This window comes from Bombina bombina, chromosome 2, assembly GCF_027579735.1.
Source record: "Bombina bombina isolate aBomBom1 chromosome 2, aBomBom1.pri, whole genome shotgun sequence".
Classification (NCBI taxonomy): domain Eukaryota; kingdom Metazoa; phylum Chordata; class Amphibia; order Anura; family Bombinatoridae; genus Bombina; species Bombina bombina.
This window is the reverse complement of record NC_069500.1, coordinates 16,182,074-16,204,722: the sequence shown is the minus strand read 5'-3', so window position 1 is coordinate 16,204,722 and position 22,649 is coordinate 16,182,074. Positions and strand designations below refer to the sequence as shown.

General features: G+C 38.9%; 1 protein-coding gene across 1 annotated transcript in view; it reads left to right on the top strand.

The window, feature by feature from the left end:
* LOC128646844 (latent-transforming growth factor beta-binding protein 4) overlaps positions 1-22,649 on the top strand; it is a 245,605-nt gene that overhangs the window by 174,662 nt on the left and 48,294 nt on the right. The window contains exon 7 of the mRNA XM_053699644.1: positions 21,034-21,159. Coding sequence (XP_053555619.1) covers positions 21,034-21,159 — 126 coding nt within the window. The remainder of the gene's footprint in view (positions 1-21,033; positions 21,160-22,649) is intronic.

Genomic DNA, 22,649 nt, shown 5'->3' with positions numbered 1-22,649 from the left:
TCACAAACTTTAGGTTTCTCGCTGAATTTATTTACAAACAACTTGTGCAATTATGGTATAAATGGTTGTAAATACTTCTCTGGGATCCCCTTTGTTCAGAAATAGCAGACCTATATGGATTTGGCATTGCTTTTTGGTAATTAGAAGGCCGCTAAATGCCGCTGCACACCACACGTGTATTATGCCCAGCAGTGAAGGGGTTAATTAGGGAGCTTGTAGGGAGCTTTTAGGTTTAATTTTAGCTTTAGTGTAGTGTAGTAGACAACCAAAATTATTGATCTAGGCCCATTTTGGTATATTTCATGCCCCCATTTAACCGCCAAATATGATCAAATTAAAAAAAAAACTTAAACTTTTCAAAATTTTAGGTTTCTGACTGAAATTATTTACAAACAGCTCGGGCAATTATGGCACAAATGGTTGTAAATGCTTCTCTGGGATCCCCTTTGTTCAGAAATAGCAGACATATATGGCTTTGGTGTTGCTTTTTGGTAATAATAAGGCCGTTAAATACTGCTGCGCACCACACTTGTAATATGCCCAGCAGTTAAGGGGTTAATTATGTAGCTTGTGGGGTTAATTTTGAGCTTTAATGTAGAGATCAGCCTCCCATCTGACACATCCCACCCCCTGATCCCCCCCTGACCCCCCTCAAACAGCTCTCTTCCCTCCCCACCTCACAATTGTCACCGCCATCTTAAGTACTGGCAGAAAGTCTGCCAGTACTGAAATAAAAATATATTTTTTTATTTTTTTTTATTTTTTGTCATACAGTCTGCAGTGATGGATCCCCCCTTACCCCACAACCTCCCTGATCCCCCCATACATCTTTCTAACCCTCCCCCTCTATCTATTTGCCGCCATCTTGGGTACTGGCAGCTGTCTGCCAGTACCCAATTTGCTCCCCAAAATATTTTTTTTTACTTTTTAAATATAAAATGTTTGTTTTCTGTAGTGTAGCTGGCCCCCCTAAATAATCTACATCCCTCCCCCTCCCAGATCCCTTACTAAAAAACAGAGATGCCCCTGCATCTACATCGATCTTTTTATTTTCAAGATGACTGTATATTTTGCGTGCATACGCGCGCACCCGCCGCCCCGCCCCCCCCGCCGCAACCGCAGCACCGGGTAATGCAAACAGGATATTGTGCGATCGGTTGGGGTATCAACACCTAGGGTCATAATTAGAAATAGCAGCTCCCACCCACCAACTTGTTTGTGCACATGTGCACATACATAGCCGATACAGATGGGGCCACAGAGTGGCCCTTTCTGCATCGGTATGTGAAATGGGGGATTGTAGTGATGCCTCAATATTGAGGCATCACTACAATCCCTTGTAAGCAGCTGGAAGCGATTGTGATCGCTTCCAGAACTTAAGACAACAGAGGACGTACCAGGTACGTCAACTGTCATTAAGGGAAGTTTTTTCTGTGACGTACCTGGTACGTCCTCTGTCATTAAGGGGTTAAGGCTAACGCAAAACTCATAATGTAGGCGAATGTGTTTGTAATGGAATACTGGTAAATATGGGACTTATCACCATTACAAATATATAGCTGTTATAAAGTACCCAAGCTCATTATAAATCTCTATATCTGGTATCAAATAACTGCCCACTGATAAAGAGCGCTGAGTGCTGGTATATACACAAAGTAACCCTCAAACAGCTAGCTAATTTAGTCTGATTGCACCCTAGATAATCGTGTCTATGGTGAAGTGGTTATGGCTAGGGCATTGATATAGATATAGGGAGATATATAGGGGTTTTGTAGCGAAAAAAAAACCTCTGCTATCTGGATGTTTGCGCGTATATATCTCACAGTTAAAGTTGTAAAAGACGTTATATATAGAATTGTCACAAAGTAACAAATATGTTTCTTAATAAATGTATGTGCAACACTGTACACATCCACAAAATATTCAGAGCTAATGAAGTAAATATATATATATAGCTCTCAGTTTTAAACTCCTCTGGTATTGCTGTTAGATACTAGTAATGTTATTATCTGGCATCTCAAAATTAATTAATGTTTGAATTTCTGTATAAGTTTGAATTGAGATGTGTGCTTGAACTTTTTGTTAGGTTTGTTGTCAGGTCACAAAGTATTACAGCTATTGTTGTGGGGAATATTTCACCCTCTGTTCACGTGTTACGTTATAAAAGTCTGCACACTATCCGGAGCTTATTAAACAAATAGATAGGTTACTTAGTGATTGCTTTAATGTTACTCTTGAGTATTTTCTATGTAATTATTTAGTATTTGTAAATGCCTGCACTAGGCACTAAAGCGATAAGTATTCTAGTTATTTTTCGGTGAAAGTACTGAGATATAGGTATAAGGCAGTCCCATACCTATATTATCTTATGCGGTCGCCATTACAAAATTAGGTACACCAATATTATAGTGATTACATTAGGTTGTAGAGTAACGTTTACTCCTATATAAATTCACTGAGTACTTGTATTACGTTATATTGTAATCAACATAGGCATCAGATCTCTTTGATAACATTAAAAAGTTAAAGTATACTGGGCGTTTTAACTAACCTTAACATGTTTCGCTGTGTCAGTTACAGCTTTTACAAAAGTTGATGTGCGCCAATTTCCGCGGGTGTTTGTAGAGTAATCCCCGCCCCTTCTTTAATCCTCAACCAATCAGAAGCATCATGGATTCTATGGACACACGCGTTATAGTGATGTCATCAGGTTAGACGGAGGACCGATTGGTAGTCAGTATTGCTGTGATTCAGTTCTTAATTCATAACATCAGATGGATTGGATAAAGATGAAACATAGATTGTACGGTTTTTTACTTATATTAGGTGTACGAACATTTTGGTGAATGATTCACATTGTTATTATACCATTCTTTATTTTGCACTTTCCTTTTAACATTTCCAGTGTTATTCTGGGTAATTTGGATGAACTTATCACATAATTTTCAAGATAAAGAATAGTGTAGATGCACATGTATATCTTACACACTTTAGATGTTGGGCACATAAGTATATATGCTAGTGATGATATGTTTAACTATAATCTACATAAGATACGATTCAAACAATGTATTTAACACTGAAAATAAGTGTTGTTGATCATCAGATTTATACCAGTCTGACTATATACCCTGCACACTTTAGATGTTTAGCAAATACGTGTGTATGCTGGTGACAGTATATGTGGTTATTATCTATATAGGCTATGATAGATCATGTATAGAAGTTTAAGGGAATGTATAATAAAAAGAGATTATAATCCAAAGTATTATCTAATCTTCTTGATTTCAGGGATTTAATAATATACACAAATACAGTCTTAAAATGGTCAAAATAAATATGTGTTGTGAATAAAACACGTTATACCAAGTGTAGAAAGTAAAATGTGAAATTTAGTGATACCTTGAGTGTCGTTGGGTGATAATTAAAATTCATAATGAGAGTGCAGATAAAAAGGATGATGGGAAAAATTATTTTTAATAGGTATAATAAAATTAACGTGTTTAATTGCATAATTAAATAAGTTCACTGACATTAAGCAGTGACAAATAAGAAGTGTGTGGAGTGGTGACATTCTTGTCATGATGAACATTTTGAAAACAAAATAAATAGTGAAAATGAAAACATGAATGTGAATAGGACAACCAGTGAAGTTGAATAAACAGATGTGATGTCATGATTGTAGCGTGATTTCGTTTTAGATGATTCAATAGATTAGAGACACTACATATAAATATACAGTAATAATTCTAAAATTTAATTTGTGTGATTATGATGTACATTAAACTTCATTTCCTCGCAGATTGTTTTAATAGGATTATATGTCAGACAGAAAAGTGGCTATTTGATGAATGTAGATTATACATTCTGTGATATTTTTAGTGCCCTAATTGTTCTCATATGAACATAGAATAATTATTCCATTAAGTATATCCATCTTGTCTCAGCTTTTAATAAAGCGTTCTCAAAATCGCCGCCTCTTAATCCCAATGATACTTTTTGTATACCATAACATTTTTTTTTTTTATATACATTTTTATTGAGGTTGAATATATGGTACAGCAAACATGCAGTGTTTCAAAAGGTGTGTAGATACAGAGGAAGGATCGCATCTAAAATACTATCAAGAATATATAAATATATCTATCACATTGCATAGAGCTTTGATTATACACAGAATCAACCTCATATTTTCAAATGTTGTTTTTCTGTAAAATATGCTGTACACATATAGATAAAAAAGAGTTAAAGAATGCTCAATTTATACCCAAAATAGTGTAAAAAAAAAAAGATTAAACATTAAACTGTGGATCCAATTATATAAGAGCTATCAATGTATATACAGGCGTATAGGAGCTACTCAAGCTTGGGTATCTGATTTAAGACTTTAAACTCAACTTGTAGGCGGTGCTGATCAGTGATGCTGAACTTGGTAGGAAAGATAAACTCAGCACTATAATAAAATGTAAAAGTTACCATAGGAGTTGCGGTATAGACTGGATTTACTATAAAGAAAGTAGTGAAGGTGTGGCATAGGCTAGATAAGCCTCATAGTTAACCCTCCTAGTCTAGGAGGTTTTTTCATGGAGGGGGGGGGGGTGGTTATGTAGATGTGATAGGCAGCATATACAACAAAAGTGTAGGTCCGGCCCGCACTAGGTGCATATCACATACTATGAAGCAAGGCTGCGCAGCTCAATGTAGCAGTGGCCACAACTGTGAGTTTTACATATAATAACACATACAAGAAATGGAGAACTTAACACATGTGCTCTGCCTGTTCTTCTTCTATAATATAAAACCATCTATTGTAACGCATCAAATTTGAGTAATACACAAATATCTGGAGCTGTTTTGTAAAGGTATAGACCCATATCAAATATTAAATGCTAGTATTCACCTGATGATTCTGGGAACCCCAATCTGTATGTAGTCTACATATTGTAGCTACAAATAAGAATGCAGGTAGACTCGGACATCTCGGCCGCAGACATCCAAGCCCCCACACGCTCTCACAAGCCCCCACACGCACTCACAAGCCCCCACACTCACTCACAAGCCCCCACACGCACTCACAAGCCCCCACACGCACTCAAAACCAAAACCATTAGAGTGTCTATTATTAGTGTGAACCGGGTAAAGCAATAGAAATGCATAACAGATAGGTGCATATAGAAAAGTGTTAGGCGGGTAATTGGGCCAAAGGGGATACTACAAACCAGGGTTTTGTGCTGGACAGTAAAGACTTTCTCTAGTGGAAACATTAGTGAGTAATACCTTTCATATTGGACATATACATTGGCAGACAGAGTTTCTGCTAGATTACGAGTTTTGCGGTAACAGGGGTGCGGTGCTAACGTGCAGTTTATTGACACCGCTCACTTATCTGCAGCACTGGTATTACGGGTTTTTATAAACCCGGCGTAAAATGCAAGAAGTGTGCGTAGATCAAAAATGAGCTCCATACTTCACTCCAATACCAGCACTGCTTAAGTCAGCGGTAAGCTGGTTGTGCGTGCTTGTGCACGATTTCCCCATTAGAATCAATGGGGAGAGCCTGCTGAGATAAAGTCTAACACCTGCAATAAAGCAGCGTAAAGCTCCCTAACGCAGCCCCATTGATTCCTATGGGGAAATTATATTTATGTTTACACCTAACACCCTAAAATGAACCCCTAATCTTAGACTTATTAACTCCTAATCTGCCACCCCTAACATCGCTGCCACCTATCTACATTTATTAGCCCCTAATCTGCCACCCCAATGTCGCCACCACTATACTAAATGTATTAACCCCTAAACCTAAGTCTAACCCTAACACCTAACTTAAACATAATTACAATAAATCTAAATAAAAATTACTATTATTACCTAAATAATCCCTGTTTATAACTAAATGCTTACCTATAAAATAAACCTAAGATAGCTACAATATAACTAATAGTTACATTGTATCTAGCTTAGGTGTTATTTTTATTTTACAGCTAAGTTTGTATTTATTTTACCTAGGTGGAATAGTTATTAAATAGTTATTAACTATTTAATAACTACCTAGCTAAAATAAATAAAAATTTACCTGTAAAATAAAATCTAACCTAAATTACACTAACACCTAACCTTACACTACAATTAAATAAATGACCTAAATTAAATACAATTAAATAAATTAAATACAATTACCTAAAATACAAAAACAAACAAACACTAAAGTACACAAAATAAAAAACAAATTATCAGATATTTAAACTAATTACACCTAATCTAATAGCCCTATCAAAATTAAAAAAAATTCCCTCCCCAAATAAAAAAAACCCTAGCCTAAACTAAACTACCAATGGCCCTTAAAAGAGCCTTTTGCGGGGCATTGCCCCAAAGAAATCAGCTCTTTTACCTGTAAAAAAAAATACAAACAACCCCCCACCAGTGAAACCCACCACCCACACAACAAACCCCCCAAATAAAACCCTAATTAAAAAACATAAGCTCCCCATTGCCCTGAAAAGGGCATTTGGATGGGCATTGCCCTTAAAAGGGCAGTTAGCTCTTTTACAAGCCCAAACCCTAATCTAAAAATAAAACCCACCCAATACACCCTTAAAAAATCCTAACACTACCCCCTGAAGATCCACTTACAGTTCTGAAGAGCTGACATCCATTGTCAATGAAGCCGGGAGAAGTCCTCAACGAAGCAGCAAGAAGTTCTCAACGAAGCCGGGAGAAGTCTTCATCCAAGCCGGGAGAAGTGGTCCTCCAGACGGGCAGAAGTCTTCATCCAGATGGCATCTTCTATCTTCATCCATCCGATGTGGAGCAGGTCCATCTTCAAGATATCCGGCGCGGAGCATCCTCTTTAAACGAAGTCTTATTCCAGAATGAAGGTTCCTTTAAATGACGTCATCCAAGATGGTATCCCTTCAATTCCGATTGGCTGATAGAATTCTATCAGCCAATCGGAATTAAGGTTGAAAAAATCCTATTGGCTGATGCAATCAGCCAATAGGATTGAACTTCAATCCTATTGGCTGATCCAATCAGCCAATAGGATTGAGATCGCATTCTATTGGCTGTTCCAAGGATTTTTTCAACCTTAATTCCGATTGGCTGATATAATTCTATCAGCCAATCGGAATTGAAGGGATGCCATCTTGGATGACGTCATTTAAAGGAACTTTCATTCTGGAAGAAGACTTCGTTTGAAAAGGATGCTCCACGCCAGATGTCTTGAAGATGGACCAGCTCTGTGTCGGATGGATGAAGATAGAAGATGCCGTCTGGATGAAGACTTCTGCCCGTCTGGAGGACCACTTCTCCCGGCTTGGATGAAGACTACTCCTGGCTTCATTGAGGATTTCTTGCTGCTTCGTTGAGGACTTCTCCTGGCTTCATTGACGATGGATGTCGGCTCTTCAGAACTGTAAGTGGATCTTCAGGGGGTAGTGTTAGGATTTTTTTAAGGGTGTATTGGATGGGTTTTATTTTTAGATTAGGGTTTGGGCTTGTAAAAGAGCTAACTGCCCTTTTAAGGGCAATGCCCATCCAAATGCCCTTTTCAGGGCAATGGGGAGCTTAGGTTTTTTTAGTTAGGTGTTTATTTGGGGGGTTTGTTGTGTGGGTGTTGGGTTTTACTGTTGGGGGGGTTGTTTGTATTTTATTTTACAGGTAAAAGAGCTGATTTCTTTGGGGCAATGCCCCGCAAAAGACACTTTTAAGGGCCATTGGTAGTTTAGTGTAGGCTAGGGTTTTTTTATTTTGGGGGGGCTTTTTGTTATTTTGATAGGGCTATTAGATTAGGTGTAATTAGTTTAAATATCTTGTAATTTGTTTTATATTTTCTGTAATTTAGTGGGGGGGGTTTTAAATTTAGGTACTTGTATTTAATTTATTTAATTGTATTTAATTTAGGTCATGTATTTAATTGTAGTGTAGTGTTAGGTATTAGTGTAACTTAGGTTAGGTTTTATTTTACAGGTACATTTGTATTTATTTTAGCTAGGTAGTTATTAAATAGTTAATAACTATTTAATAACTATTTTACCTAGTTAAAATAAATACAAACTTGCCTGTAAAATAAAAATAACACCTAAGATAGCTACAATGTAAGTATTAGTTATATTGTAGCTATCTTATCTTAGGTTTATTTTACAGTTAAGTATTTAGTTTTAAATAGGGATTATTTAGGTATTAAAAGTAATTTTTATTTAGATTTATTGTAATTATATTTAAGTTAGGGGGTGTTAGGGTGGGGGTTAGACTTAGGTTTAGGGGTTAATAACTTTAGTATAGTGGCGGCGACATTGTGGGCGGCAGATTAGGGGTTAATAAATGTAGGTAGGTGGCAGCAATGTCCAGAGCGGCAGATTAGGGGTTAATAATATTTAACTAGTGTTTGCGAGGCGAGAGTGCGGCGGTTTAGGGGTTAATATGTTTATTCTAGTGGCGGTGATGTCAGGATTGGCAGATTAGGGGTTAATCATTTTATTATAGTGTTTGGGATGAGGGAGGGCCTCGGTTTAGGGGTTAATAAGTAGTTTATGGGTGTTACTGTACTTTTTAGCACTTTAGTTATGAGTTTTATGCTACAGCTTTGTAGTGTAAAACTCTTAACTACTGACTTTAAAATGCGTTAGGAATCTTGCGGGATAGGGTCTACCGCTCACTTTTTGGCCTTCCAGGACAGACTTGTAATACCGGCGCTATGCAAGTCCCATTGAAAAAAGACTATACGCAATTTGAGTAAGCTGATGTGCGGTATTGCCAAGTATGGCCAAAAAAGTGAGCGGTACACCTGTACCTGCAAGACTCATAATACCAGCTGGCATAAAAAAAGGAGCGTTAGGACCGGCTAACGCTGCTTTTTCACCTTACCGCAAAACTCGTAATCTAGCCGTTTGATAGGTAACATGACTTTCACTCAAGATACTTACGCCTAGATTTAGAGTTCTGCGTTAGCCGTCAAAAGCAGCGTTAAGGGGTCCTAACGCTGCTTTTTACTGCCCGCTGGTATTTAGAGTCAGCCAGGAAAGGGTCTACCGCTCACTTCCCTACCGCGATTCCAGGCTACTGCAGATCCCCTTACGCCAATTGCGTATCCTATCTTTTCAATGGGATGTGCCTAACGCTGGTATTTGGAGTCTTGGGAGAAGTGAGCGGTAGACCCTCTACCGACAAGACTCCTACCGGCAAAAAAAGTCAGTAGTTGAGAGCTTTATGGGCTAACGCGTGAATATAAAGCTCTTAACTACTGTGTTTTAAAGTACACCCATAAACTACCTATGTACCCCTAAACCGAGTCCCCCCACATCGCCGCCACTCTAATAAAAAAATGTAACCCCTTATCTGCCGACCGGACACCGCCGCCACCTACATTATCCCTATGAACCCCTAATCTGCTGCCCCTAACATCGCCGACCCCTATATTATATTTATTAACCCCTAATCTGCCCCCCCCAAACGTCGCCGCTTCCTAACTACACTTATTAACCCCTAATCTGCCGACCGGACCTCGCCGCCACTATAATAAATGTATTAACCCCTAAACCGCCGCACTCCTGCCTTGCAAACACTAGCAGAAATAGTATTAACCCCTAATCTGCCCTCCCTAACATCGCTGCCACCTACCTACAATTATTAACCCCTAATCCCCCACCCGCACCGCCGCCGCTACTATAATAAAGTTATTAACCCCTAAACCTAAGTCTAACCCTAAACCTAACACTCCCCTAACATAAATATAATTTAAATTAAACTAAATAATATTCCAAAATTAAATAAATTAATCCTATTTAAAACTAAATACTTACCTATCAAATAAACCCTAATATAGCTACAATATAACTAATAGTTACATTGTAGCTATTTTAGGATTTATATTTATTTTACAGGCAACTTTGTATTTATTTTAACTAGGTAAAAATAGCTATTAAATAGTTAATAACTATTTAATAGCTACCTAGTTAAAATAAATACAAAATTACCTGTAAAATAAATCCTAACCTAAGTTACAATTAAACCTAACACTACACTATCTTTAAATTAATTAAATAAATTACCTACAATTACCTAAAATAAGATACAATAAAATAAACTATTATATAATACAAAAAAAAAAAAACCCAAAATTACAAAAAATAAAAAAGAATTACAAGCAGTTTAAACTAATTACACCTAATCTAATCCCCCTAATAAAATAAAAAATTCCCTACTCTATTCTAAAATACAAAAGTAATCAGCTCTTTTACCAGCCCTTAAAAGGGCTTTTTGCGGGGCCTTGCCCCAAAGTAATCAGCTCTTTTGCCTGAATATAAAAATACAATACCCCCCCCAACATTACAACCACAACCCAGATACACCTACTCTAACCCACCCAAACCCCCTTAAAAAACTATCAGTAACCCCCTGAAGATCTCCCTACCTTGAGTCGTCTTCACCCATCCGAGCCGAATTCTTCATCCAAGCTGAGCAAGAAGGTGTCCTCCATCCAGTAGAAGTCTTGATCCAAGCGGCAAAGAAGAGGTCCTCCATCCGGGCGAAGTCTTGATCCAAGCGGCATCTTCTATCTTCTTTCTTCCGGATCCATCTTCATCCCGCCGACGCGGAACATACTCCTTCCCCGACGGACTAACGACGAATGAAGGTTCCTTTAAGGGACGTCATCCAAGATGGCGTCCCTTCAATTCCGATTGGCTGATTGGCTGATCGGAACAGCCAATAGAATGCGAGTTCAATACGATTGGCTGATTGGATCAGCCAATCGGATTGAACTTCAATCTGATTGGATGATTGCATCAGATTTTTTCTACCTTAATTCTGATTGGCTGATGGAATTCTATAAGCCAATTGGAATTGAAGGGACGTCATCTTGGATGACGTCCCTTAAAGGAACCTTCATTCGTCGTTAGTCCATCGGGGAAGGAGGATGTTCCGCGTCGGTGGAATGAAGATGGATCCGGAAGAAAGAAGATAGAAGATGCCGCTTGGAAGAAGACATCGCCTGGATGGAAGACCTCTTTTTTGCCGCTTGGATCAAGACTTCGCCCGGATGGAGGACCTCTTCTTTGCTGCTTGGATCAAGACTTCTACCGGATGGAGGACATCTTCTTGCTCCGCTTGGATGAAGAATTCGGCTCGGCTGGGTGAAGACGACTCAAGGTAGGGAGATCTTCAGGGAGTTAGTGATAGGTTTTTTTAAGGGGGTTTTGGGTGGATTAGAGTAGGGGTATGTTGGTGGTGGTTGTAATGTTGGGGGTATTGTATTTTTATTTTCAGGCAAAAGACCTGATTACTTTGGGGCAAGGCCCCGCAAAAAGCACTTTTAAGGGCTGGTAAAAGAGCTGATTACTTTTGTATTTTAGAATAGGGTAGGGAATTTTTTATTTGGGGGGGTTTTTTATTTTATTAGGGGGCTTAGATTAGGTGTAATTAGTTTAAACTGCTTGTAATTCTTTTTTATTTTTGTAATTTAGTGGGGGTTTTTTGTATTATAGAATAGTTTATTTTATTGTATTTTATTTTAGGTAATTGTACGTAATTTATTTAATTAATTTAATGATAGTGTAGTTTTAGGTTTAATTGTAACTTAGGTTAGGATTTATTTTACAGGTAATTTTGTTTTTATTTTAACTAGGTAGCTATTAAATAGTTAACTATTTAATAGCTATTGTACCTAGTTAAAATAAATACAAAGTTGCCTGTAAAATAAATATAAATCCTAAAATAGCTACAATGTAATTATTAATTATATTGTAGCTATATTAGGGTTTATTTTATAGGTAAGAATTTAGTTTTAAATAGGAATAATTTAGTTAATTTTAGGAATATTATTTTGTTTAATATAAATTATAATTATGTTAGGGGGGTGTTAGGGTTAGGGTTATGTTTAGGGGTTAATAACTTTATTATAGTATCGGCAACAGTGCGGGCGGGAGATTAGGGGTTAATAATTGTAGGTAGGTGGCGGTTAGTTATATTGTAGCTATATTAGAGTTTATTTGATAGGGAAGTATTTAGTTTTAAATAGGATTAATTTATTTAATTTTGGGAATATTATTTAGTTTAATTTAAATTCGGCTAGATTTAGAGTTTTGCGGCCAAAGGGGTGCGTTAGCTACGGGTGTTTTTTCCCCCGCACCTTTTAAACAACGCTGGTATTTAGCGTTCACTGAAGGGCTGCGTTAGGCTCCAAAAAGGGAGCGTACAGGCATATTTACCGCCACTTCAACTCTCAATACCAGCGTTGCTTACGGACGCGGCCAGCTTCAAAAACGTGCTCGTGCACGATTCCCACATAGGAAACAATGGGGCAGTTTGAGCTGGAAAAAAACCTAACACCTGCAAAAAAGCAGCGTTCAGCTCCTAACGCAGCCCCATTGTTTCCTATGGGGAAACCCTTCTTAATCCCTAATCTGCCGCCCCCGCTATCGCTGACCCCTGCATTATATTATTAACCCCTAATCTGCCGCTCCGTACACCGCCGCAACCTACATTATAGCTATGTACCCCTAATCTGCTGCCCCTAACATCGTCGACCCTATATTATATTTATTAACCCCTAATCTGCCCCCCCCAACATCACCGTTACCTTACCTACACTTATTAACCCCTAATCTGCCGACCGGACCTCACCGCTACTATAATAAATGTATTAACCCCTAAAGCTAAGTCTTACCCTAACCCTAACACCCCCCTAAGTTAAATATAATTTAAATCTAACGAAATAAAATAAATCTTATTAAATAAATTAATCCTATTTAAAACGAAATACTTACCTGTAAAATAAACCCTAATATAGCTACAATATAATGAATAATTATATTGTAGCTATTTTGGGATTTATATTTATTTTACAGGCAACTTTGTATTTATTTTAACCAGGTACAATAGCTATTAAATAGTTAATAACTATTTAATAGCTACCTAGTTAAAATAATTACAAAATTACCTGTAAAATAAATCCTAACCTAAGTTACAATTAAACCTAACACTACACTATCAATAAATTAATTAAAAAACTACCTACAATTATCTACAATTAAATCAACTAAACTAAATTTCAAAAAAAACAAACACTAAATTACAAAAAATAAAAAAAGGTTACAAGCATTTTAAACTAATTACACCTACTCTAAGCCCCCTACAAAAATAACAAAGCCCCCCAAAATAAAAAAATGCCCTACCCTATTCTAAAATGTAAAGTTTACAGCTCTTTTACCTTACCAGCCCTTAAAAGGGCCTTTTGCGGGGCATGCCCCAAAGAAATCAGCTCTTTTGCATTTTAAAAAACATACAATACCCCCCCAACATTACAACCCACCACCCACATACCCCTAATCTAACCCAAACCCCCCTTAAAAAACCTAACACTAAGCCCCTGAAGATCTCCCTACCTTGTCTTCACCACGCCGGGTATCACTGATCCGTCCAGAAGAGGGTCCGAAGTCTTCATCCTATCCGGCAAGAAGAGGTCCAGAAGAGGCTCCGAAGTCTTCATCCTATCTGGCAAGAAGAGGACATCCGGACCGGTAGACATCTTCATCCAGCCGGCATCTTCTATCTTCATCCATCCGGCGTGGAGCGGGACCATCTTGAAGTAGCCGATGCGGATCCATCCTCTTCTTCCGGCGACTCCCGACAAATGAAGGCTCCTTTAAGGGATGTCATCCAAGATGGCGTCCCTCGAATTCCGATTGGCTGATAGGATTCTATCAGCCAATCGGAATTAAGGTAGGAAAAATCTGATTGGCTGATTGAATCAGCCAATCAGATTCAAGTTCAATCGGATTGGCTGATTGGATCAGCCAATCCGATTGAGCTCGCATTCTATTGGCTGTTCTGATCAGCCAATAGAATGCGAGCTCAATCTGATTGGCTGATTGGATCAGCCAATCGGATTGAACTTGAATCTGATTGGCTGATTCAATCAGCTAATCAGATTTTTCCTACCTTAATTCCGATTGGCTGATAGAATCCTATCAGCCAATCGGAATTCGAGGGACGCCATCTTGGATGATGTCCCTTAAAGGATCCTTCATTCGTCAGGAGTCGCCGGAAGAAGAGGATGGATCCGCGTCGGCTGCTTCAAGATGGTCCCGCTCCGCGCCGTATGGATGAAGATAGAAGACGCCGCCTGGATGAAGATGTCTACCGGTCTGGATGTCCTCTTCTTGCCGGATAGGATGAAGACTTCGGAGCCTCTTCTGGACCTCTTCTTGCCGGATAGGATGAAGACTTCGGACCCTCTTCTGGACGGATCGGTGATACCCGGCATGGTGAAGACAAGGTAGGGAGATCTTCAGGGGCTTAGTGTTAGGTTTTTTAAGGGGGGTTTGGGTTAGATTAGGGGTATGTGGGTGGTGGGTTGTAATGTTGGGGGGGTATGTTTTTTAAAATGCAAAAGAGCTGATTTCTTTGGGGCATGCCCCGCAAATTCCCTTTTAAGGGCTGGTAAGGTAAAAGAGCTGTAAACTTTACATTTTAGAATAAGGTAGGGCATTTTTTTATTTTGGGGGGGCTTTGTTATTTTTTTAGGGGGTTTAGAGTAGGTGTAATTAGTTTAAAATTCTTGTAATCTTTTTTTATTTTTTGTAATTTAGTGTTTGTTTGTTTTTTTTGTAATTTAGTGTTTGTTTTTGTAATTTAGTTTAGTTGATTTAATTGTAGGTAATTGTAGGTAGTTTAATTAATTTATTGATAGTGTAGTGTTAGGTTTAATTGTAACTTAGGTTAGGATTTATTTTACAGGTAATTTTGTAATTATTTTAACTAGGTAGCTATTAAATAGTTATTAACTATTTAATAGCTATTGTACCTGGTTAAAATAAATACAAAGTTGCCTGTAAAATAAATATAAATCCTAAAATAGCTACAATATAATTATTCGTTATATTGTAGCTGTATTAGGGTTTATTTTATAGGTAAGTATTTAGTTTTAAATAGGAATAATTTAGTTAATTTTAGGAATATTATTTTGTTTAATATAAATTATAATTATGTTAGGGGGGTGTTAGGGTTAGAGTTATGTTTAGGGGTTAATAACTTTACAATATAATTATTCGTTATATTGTAGCTATATTAGGGTTTATTTTACAGGTAAGTATTTAGCTTTAAATAGGATTAATTTATTTAATAAGATTTATTTTATTTCGTTAGATTTAAATTATATTTAATTTAGGGGGTGTTAGAGTTAGGGTTAGACTTAGCTTTAGGGGTTAATACATTTATTATAGTAGCGGTGAGGTCCGGTCGGCAGATTAGGGGTTAATACTTGAAGTTAGGTGTCAGCGATGTTAGGGAGGGCAGATTAGGGGTTAATACTATTTATTATAGGGTTTTTGAGGTGGGAGTGAGGCGGTTTAGGGGTTAATACATTTATTATAGTGGCGGCGAGGTCCGGTCGGCAGAATAGGGGTTTATAAGTGTAGGTAGCTAGCGGCAACGTTGGGGGGGGGCAGATTAGGGGTTAATAAATATTATGTAGGTGTCGGCGATGCTAGGGGCAGCAGATTAGGGGTACATAGGGATAATGTAGGTTGCGGCGTTGTGCGGTCCGCAGATTAGGGGTTAAATTTTTTTATTATAGTGGCGGCGATGTGGGGGGACCTTGGTTTAGGGGTACATACGTATATTATGGGTGTTAGTGTACTTTAGAGCACAGTAGTTAAGAGCTTTATGAACCGGCGTTAGCCCAGAAAGCTCTTAACTCCTGACTTTTTTCTGCGGCTGGAGTCTTGTCGGTAGAGGGTCTAATGATCACTTCAGCCAAGACTCTAAATACCAGCGTTAGAAAGATCCCATTGAAAAGTAAGATACGCAATTGGCGTAAGGGGATCTGCGGTATGGAAAAGTTATGGCTGGAAAGTGAGCGTTAGACCCTTTCCTGACTGACTCTAAATACCAGCGGGCGGCCAAAAGCAGCGTTAGGACCCCTTAACGCTGATTTGGACGGCTAACGCAGAACTCTAAATCTAGGCGATTATATTTATGTTAGGGGGTGTTAGGGTTAGAGTTAGACTTAGGTTTAGGGGTTAATAACTTTATTATAGTAGCGGCGACGGTGCGGGCGGGAGATTAGGGGTTAATAATTGTAGGTAGGTGGCGGCGATGTTAGGGAGGGCAGATTAGGGGTTAATACTATTTATTCTAGTGTTTGTGAGGCGGGAGTGCGGCGGTTTAGGGGTTAATACATTTATTATAGTGGCAGCGAGGTCCGGTCGGCAGATTAGAGGTTAATAAGTGTAGGTATGGTAGCGGTGACGTTGGGGGGCAGATTAGGGGTTAATAAATATAATATAGGGGTCGGCGGTGTTAGGGGCAGTAGATTAGGGGTTCATAGCTATAATGTAGGTTGCGGCGGTGTCCGAAGCGGCAGATTAAGGGTTAATAATAAAATGCAGGGGTCAGCAATAGCGGGGATGGCAGATTAGGGGTAAGTAAGTGTAAGGTTAGGGGTGTTTAGACTCGGGGTTCATGTTAGGGTTTTAGGTGCAGACTTAGAAAGTGTTTCCCCATAGGAAACAATGGGGCTGCGTTAGGAGCTGAACGCTGCTTTTTTGCAGGTGTTTTTTTCAGCCCAAACTGCCCCATTGTTTCCTATGGGGATATCGTGCACGAGCACGTTTTTCCAGCTTACCGCTACCATAAGCAACGCTGGTATTGAGGGTTGAAGTGGCGCTAAATTATGCTCAACGCACCCTTTTTTGAGCCTAACGCAGCCCCTCAGACAACTCTAAATACCAGCGTTGTCTTAAGGGTGCGCTGGGAAAAAAAGCAGCGTTAGCTACGCGGCTTTTTACCGACAAAACTGTAAATCTAGGCGTATGAAACTTAACCTAATATAACAAAGAAGAGTAGGTGTAGATGCACCTCATTTTATATTTTAAAATAGTGGAGGCAGCATAAGATATCTGGCAGAAAACAAACAAACTGAACCATGTAAATAAAATAAGGTTAAACAGCCTAATGGAGTTGTAAACTGGAGCATCAAGTCAGTGACTATCATATGAGTCTGTACTAAAGCACAAAGCACAGCACTGTCCCTCTAATGAGTTTAAAGCTGGGTAGGGGATAATGTAGTGTCGGAGTATTTCAATATAATACATTTTTAACCCCACACCAAAATGCAAGCCTGGGCAATCTCTTCGGGCTGGCTGTACCAACCAATTAAGCAGATCTAAGTGTGCAGTCAGAAAAAAGGCCATTTCGCTATTGCAAATGCTCTGGGACTCGCACAAGGTCTCTTCTGAAGTGCGTGTGTATGGCAGCTGAGGGTCACTCCACAGGTAAAGTTCCAATGTCGATCCAGGGCTATAGCTAGTCCCAAGTAAGCTGGGGTACCCAGAGGCAAATGAGAGATAGGGTCTGCGTTCTTCCAGGTTTGGGCTTGAAGCTGCTGGTATGGATTTACAATATGAAGCGGAGCCTCCACCCCTGCATTATATGCACCGGCAGATGTGTTCAGCCTATCTTCTCCCACAGTGCATAGTCCCTGTCCTTGTACCGACTGAGTAGGTGGAATCCAGCTATGAGTGGTTACAGCGGAGATCTTGATCAGCTGCGTCTCAAGGAACCGGAAGGAGGACTCGATAAAGAGCCCAGAGCTATCAACTCCCAGTCTTCAACAGCCGACATTTTTCCTTTTAAGAAGATCAATAACGCAGTTGGTATGGCTGCTAGGACTGCTCCGATAGCTTAGATTAGTAGGCTGGGTGCATATAGTGAGTCGCTATGCGGTTATTGTGGGCTGTTATTCTTGCTGCTGCCAGCTCTGACCTTCCAGTGGCTGTGCCTGTAGTTTTTACTTTCGTAGCTGCATTGAAAGCTTAAGTTAGGATTGAATAAAATATGCATGTGCCCATGCTAGGTTGGTAGTAGGCTATGGGACGGGGTCTCCAGTAGTACTGTGTACTCATACATTAAACCAAGGTTTTACCCCAGATATCAGGCTTCAGAGCCGGAGCTCTTGCAGTGTGCTTCCGGCTGCTGAGGCAGTTGGCTCCGCCCCCCCATTCCATAACATTTTATTTCCAATGTTTTGGATTGATGATGTCGAAAAAAATGTGAAGCTACGGATGTAATTTTTCTGTCTTTTAAAAGATCTTTGGGAGCGTTCTGTATGTGGACATTTACATTGGAGGGCATAAATTACCCCGGTGGTATTACAACTAATGTAGATTTTAATTTTGTGTTGTTTACCAAACCTGTCAGTGATCGTTTTTTTTTCTTGATCATATGGCTGCATGATGAGCAATTGACACAAGAGAAAGATCCTAGTTCCACTGGTCTTAGATTTTTGGTTTTGTTTACGTAGTGACTGGGACTTAGGATCTCATTTAAATTTCTCAGCTTGCAGTATATGCCAGTTCTGTTGGATTATATTCACAATTTGTTTGTTTTTTTGGTTGTATGTTAGTACCAATCAGGTCTTATTGTCAGGGATTTTGCTTTTCACTTTCAACAGCTCTGATCTTTTAGTTGTTAAAGCCCTAAAACTGATATATATATGTTTACTTCATTAGCTCTGAATATTTTGTGGATGTGTACAGTGTTGCACATAAATTTATTAAGAAACATATTTGTTACTTTTGTGACAATTCTATATATAACGTCTTTTACAACTTTTTTTTTTTGCTACAAAACCCCTATATATCTCCCTATATCTATATTAATGCCCTAGCCATAACCACTTCACCATAGACACAATTATCTAGGGTGCAATCGGACTAAATTAGCTAGCTGTTTGAGGGTTACTTTGTGTATATACCAGCACTCAGCGCTCTTTATCAGTGGGCAGTTATTTGATACCAGATATAGAGATTTATAATGATCTTGGGTACTTTATAACAGCTATATATTTGTAATGGTGATAAGTCCCATATTTACCAGTATTCCATTACAAACACATGAAGTTGTCATACTCCAAACAAGATATTTCTTCATAGTGATTATCTGACTACCGATAGTGCATAAGCACCATGATAATGCATCTTTGAATCTCCTTTGTGGTTTTAAATTTCACATTTATTTTTTTTTTAAATAAATCTTTTTGAAATAAAATTATGTTTTAATATAGAACCAGTTTCCCCCTTCTTGGAAAATGATGTCTTTCTTATAAGGGGAGACAGAAGTGCTTTTAAAGTGCATACTTTCCAGTCAAACCTTTTTGACCCCACTTTGCATTAGTTGAGTTATTTATCTAGCTATATGTATGTCATTTTGTTTTATATTGTAATGAGAGCCCCAGAGTGACAAGAAGAAAACTGGTACTTAAAGGGACAGTCTAGTCAAAATTAAACTTTCATGATTCCAATAGGGCATGCAGTTTTAAACAACTTTCCAATTTACTTTTATCATTAACGTTGCTTTGTTCTCTTGGTATTCTTTGCTGAATGCTAAAACTAGGTAGGCTCGTATGCTAATTTATAAGACCTTGAAGGCTGCCTCTTATATCAAGTGCATTTTGACAGTTTTTCAGTTAGCCAGTGTTATTTCATGTGTGCCATATAGATAACATTATGCTCACTCCCATGGGGTTATTTATGAGTCAGCACTGAATGGCTAAAAGTTAAGTCTATCAAAAGAATTGAAATAAGGAGGCAGTCTGCTGAGGATTAGATACGAGGATGGTGGCAGATAGAAATCAACCCAATCGAAGAGAGGGGGAGAGAGAGCGCAAAAGAGAGGGGAGAGAGGGGGGGGGAGAGAGCACGAAAGAGATGGGGGAGAGAGAGAGTGCAAAAGAGATGGGGGAGAGAGAGAGCGCAAAAGAGAGGGGGAGAGAGAGAGCACAAAAGAGAGGGGGAGAGAGAGAGCACAAAAGAGAGGGGGAGAGAGCGCAAACGAGAGGGGGGAGAGAGAGCACAAAAGAGAGGCGGGAGAGAGCGCAAAAGAGAGGGGGAGAGAGAGAGTGCAAAAGAGATGGGGGAGAGAGAGAGTACAAAAGAGATGGGGGAGAGAGAGAGCGCAAAAGAGAGGGGGGAGAGAGAGAGCGCAAAAGAGAGGGGGAGAGAGAGAGCGCAAAAGAGAGGGGAGAGAGAGATCGCAAAAGAGAGGGGGAGAGAGAGAGCGCAAAAAGAGAGGGGGAGAGAGCGCAAACGAGAGGGGGGAGAGAGAGGGCAAAAGAGAAGGGGAGAGAGAGAGCGCAAAAGAGAGGGGGGACAGAGAGAGTTCAAAAGAGAGGGGGGAGAGAGCTCAAAAGAGATGGGGAGAGAGAGAGAGAGCAAAAGAGAGGGGGGAGAGAGAGAGAGCAAAAGAGAGGGGGAGGGAGAGACCGCAAGGGGTGGGACCGCTGTACTGCAAAAAATGGCCCATGTGATCGGGCTTTAGGACTAGTAATCTTATATTAGGTTTTAAATTTGTTTTTTTGTTTTCTAATAATAATCTACATAACACAGAAGAAAATAAGAACACTCTGCACGTTTTTATTGTAGTAACGTTTCACAGTATCTGACCCCTCCTCAGAGCAAAACTATATAGCAAACTGTGACACATTAAACAATAAGCCCCTCCCCTGAACAGCATCAACCACCAAAATGGTTGCCTAACAACCCCATACACACCAACTAACAAATAAGACAATACAATAAACATGAAATACTATTGTTACAAGTCCAAATTCACTTCCATTATCCCAAAGTGACACAAAACAAATAATATAATCTCAGCTATGTGTATGACAAACTGGATAGTAGCAAACATGTCTGTATAAACCAACACATGAGTATAGTATAACCAATGAACGTAAACAGTATGACAAATATTAAAAAGAAAAAAAAAAACATTGTGTTGTTTTAAATTATAAAAAAATGTCACTGTGCCTAACAACATGTTTGTAACAATGTATACAGAGTTCTTCTGGGTATAAATAAGCCGGGACACTTGCCTAGATTTGCTAATCTTCTATATAATAATTCTGTCTCTTACTTATAGGTAATGGAGAAATTTAATCTCATGCTATTATCTCTGATATAATTATGTTAGATCTAATCATTAATATTTTATTGTGACTAATATGAGGTGTAACATTCACATCTGTTTATGCAGATATTGATGAATGCAGAAGGTGGCCAGGACAGTGTGGAAATAGAAAATGTAAGAACACCCCTGGCTCATTCACGTGCTCCTGTAACTCTGGTTATGCAGCTGATAATAAGGGAACAACTTGTGTGGGTAAGTTCTGCTCTTAAATAATCTTATATTAGGTCTTAAAATGTGTTGTTATTTTCTAATCATTACGTACATCAGTGTTTCTGAACCTCAATTGTAGCACAACTATTATTGTTCGTTTAGATGAGCAAACATTAAAATCCTGTGTATCACTTGATTTCATATCAGATATGTTAAGGAAGTAAATATATAAGTCAGATATTTGTTTTATGTTTTCTGGAATTTAATGTTTGGCACTATTACAGTATTAAAACACAGAAATAAGGTTCATTGATGTTATTAATTAATTTGTCTCTTACATTAAAAAGAGGAAAAGCTATTTTCTGCATGATAAGGAAAGTAATATTTATTACACGTCGCTCTTCCTCTGCTGCACCTCTCTGCCAATCCCTTCACTGGCTTCCTCTTGCCTCCAGGATTAAACACAGAATTCTGACTCTGACATACAAAGCCCTCAACTGCACTGCTCTCCTCTAAATCTCAGACCTTGTCTGCAGATACTCTCCCTCCCTTCCCCTTTGCTCTGCTCACAACCTCCTCCTCTCTTTATACCTCCTCACATTCCCATTTACAGGACTTCTACAGACTGGCTCCCATCTTGTGAAACTCTCTGCCTCGCTCCACAAGACTCTCCCCTAGTTTTAAAAGCTTCAAACACTCCCTAAAGACTCTTCTGTTCAGGGATGCATATAACCTACACTAATCTTTCCTATTAACTGTTCCTCTTCTCCATTCCTATCCACCATGAACCCCCTCAGAATGTAAGTTTAAGAGACCAACTGCTTGCGGATCACCTTCAGAAGAGCTGACTACAACAGTGCGACTCTAGGCAGGGCCCTCTACCTATTTAAACCCTAAAACTGCTACATTGTATACCGCCTATGTTTATAGCGCTGCGGAATCTGTTGGCGCTCTGCAAATAACCAATAATAATAATAATTTATATTAGTTAAGCTCAACTCCAGCCCTCATATGTCACTAACAAGCCATAATCTAAGGGTCGAGGGTAGACATGAGAAACACAGCTTCCTTTGATATGTTATGGTTTACAATAGCTACATCAGGAAAAAAATTAAGACCAATCCCTGAAATACCCCTTTGTTAATGCCCCAGGTACCACCAGCAGTACACGTACCACAGGTTGAGAAACTAGGACTTACATAACACAGGAGGAAAAAAGAGCACACTCTGCACATGTGTTTACTGTAGTAAAATGTCACTGTATCAGACCCCTCCTCAGAGCAAACATTATAGCATACTGTAGCGCATTAAAAAATTAGGGGTTATTAGAGTAGGGGGCTTATGGCGAGGTTAGCACAAGTATGGGTGTTTTTTTTCAACTTTTCTCTCTCCATTGAAGTCTGTGGGAGAGTACGTTAATGCAATTGTGATATTTTAACTTCTGCAGGTTAGCGCTAGAGCGAAAAAGATTTGCTTTCAACTTGTAATATGCACGCTACCCGATTTACACAAGGAGCAGAAGTCGAGCAGAG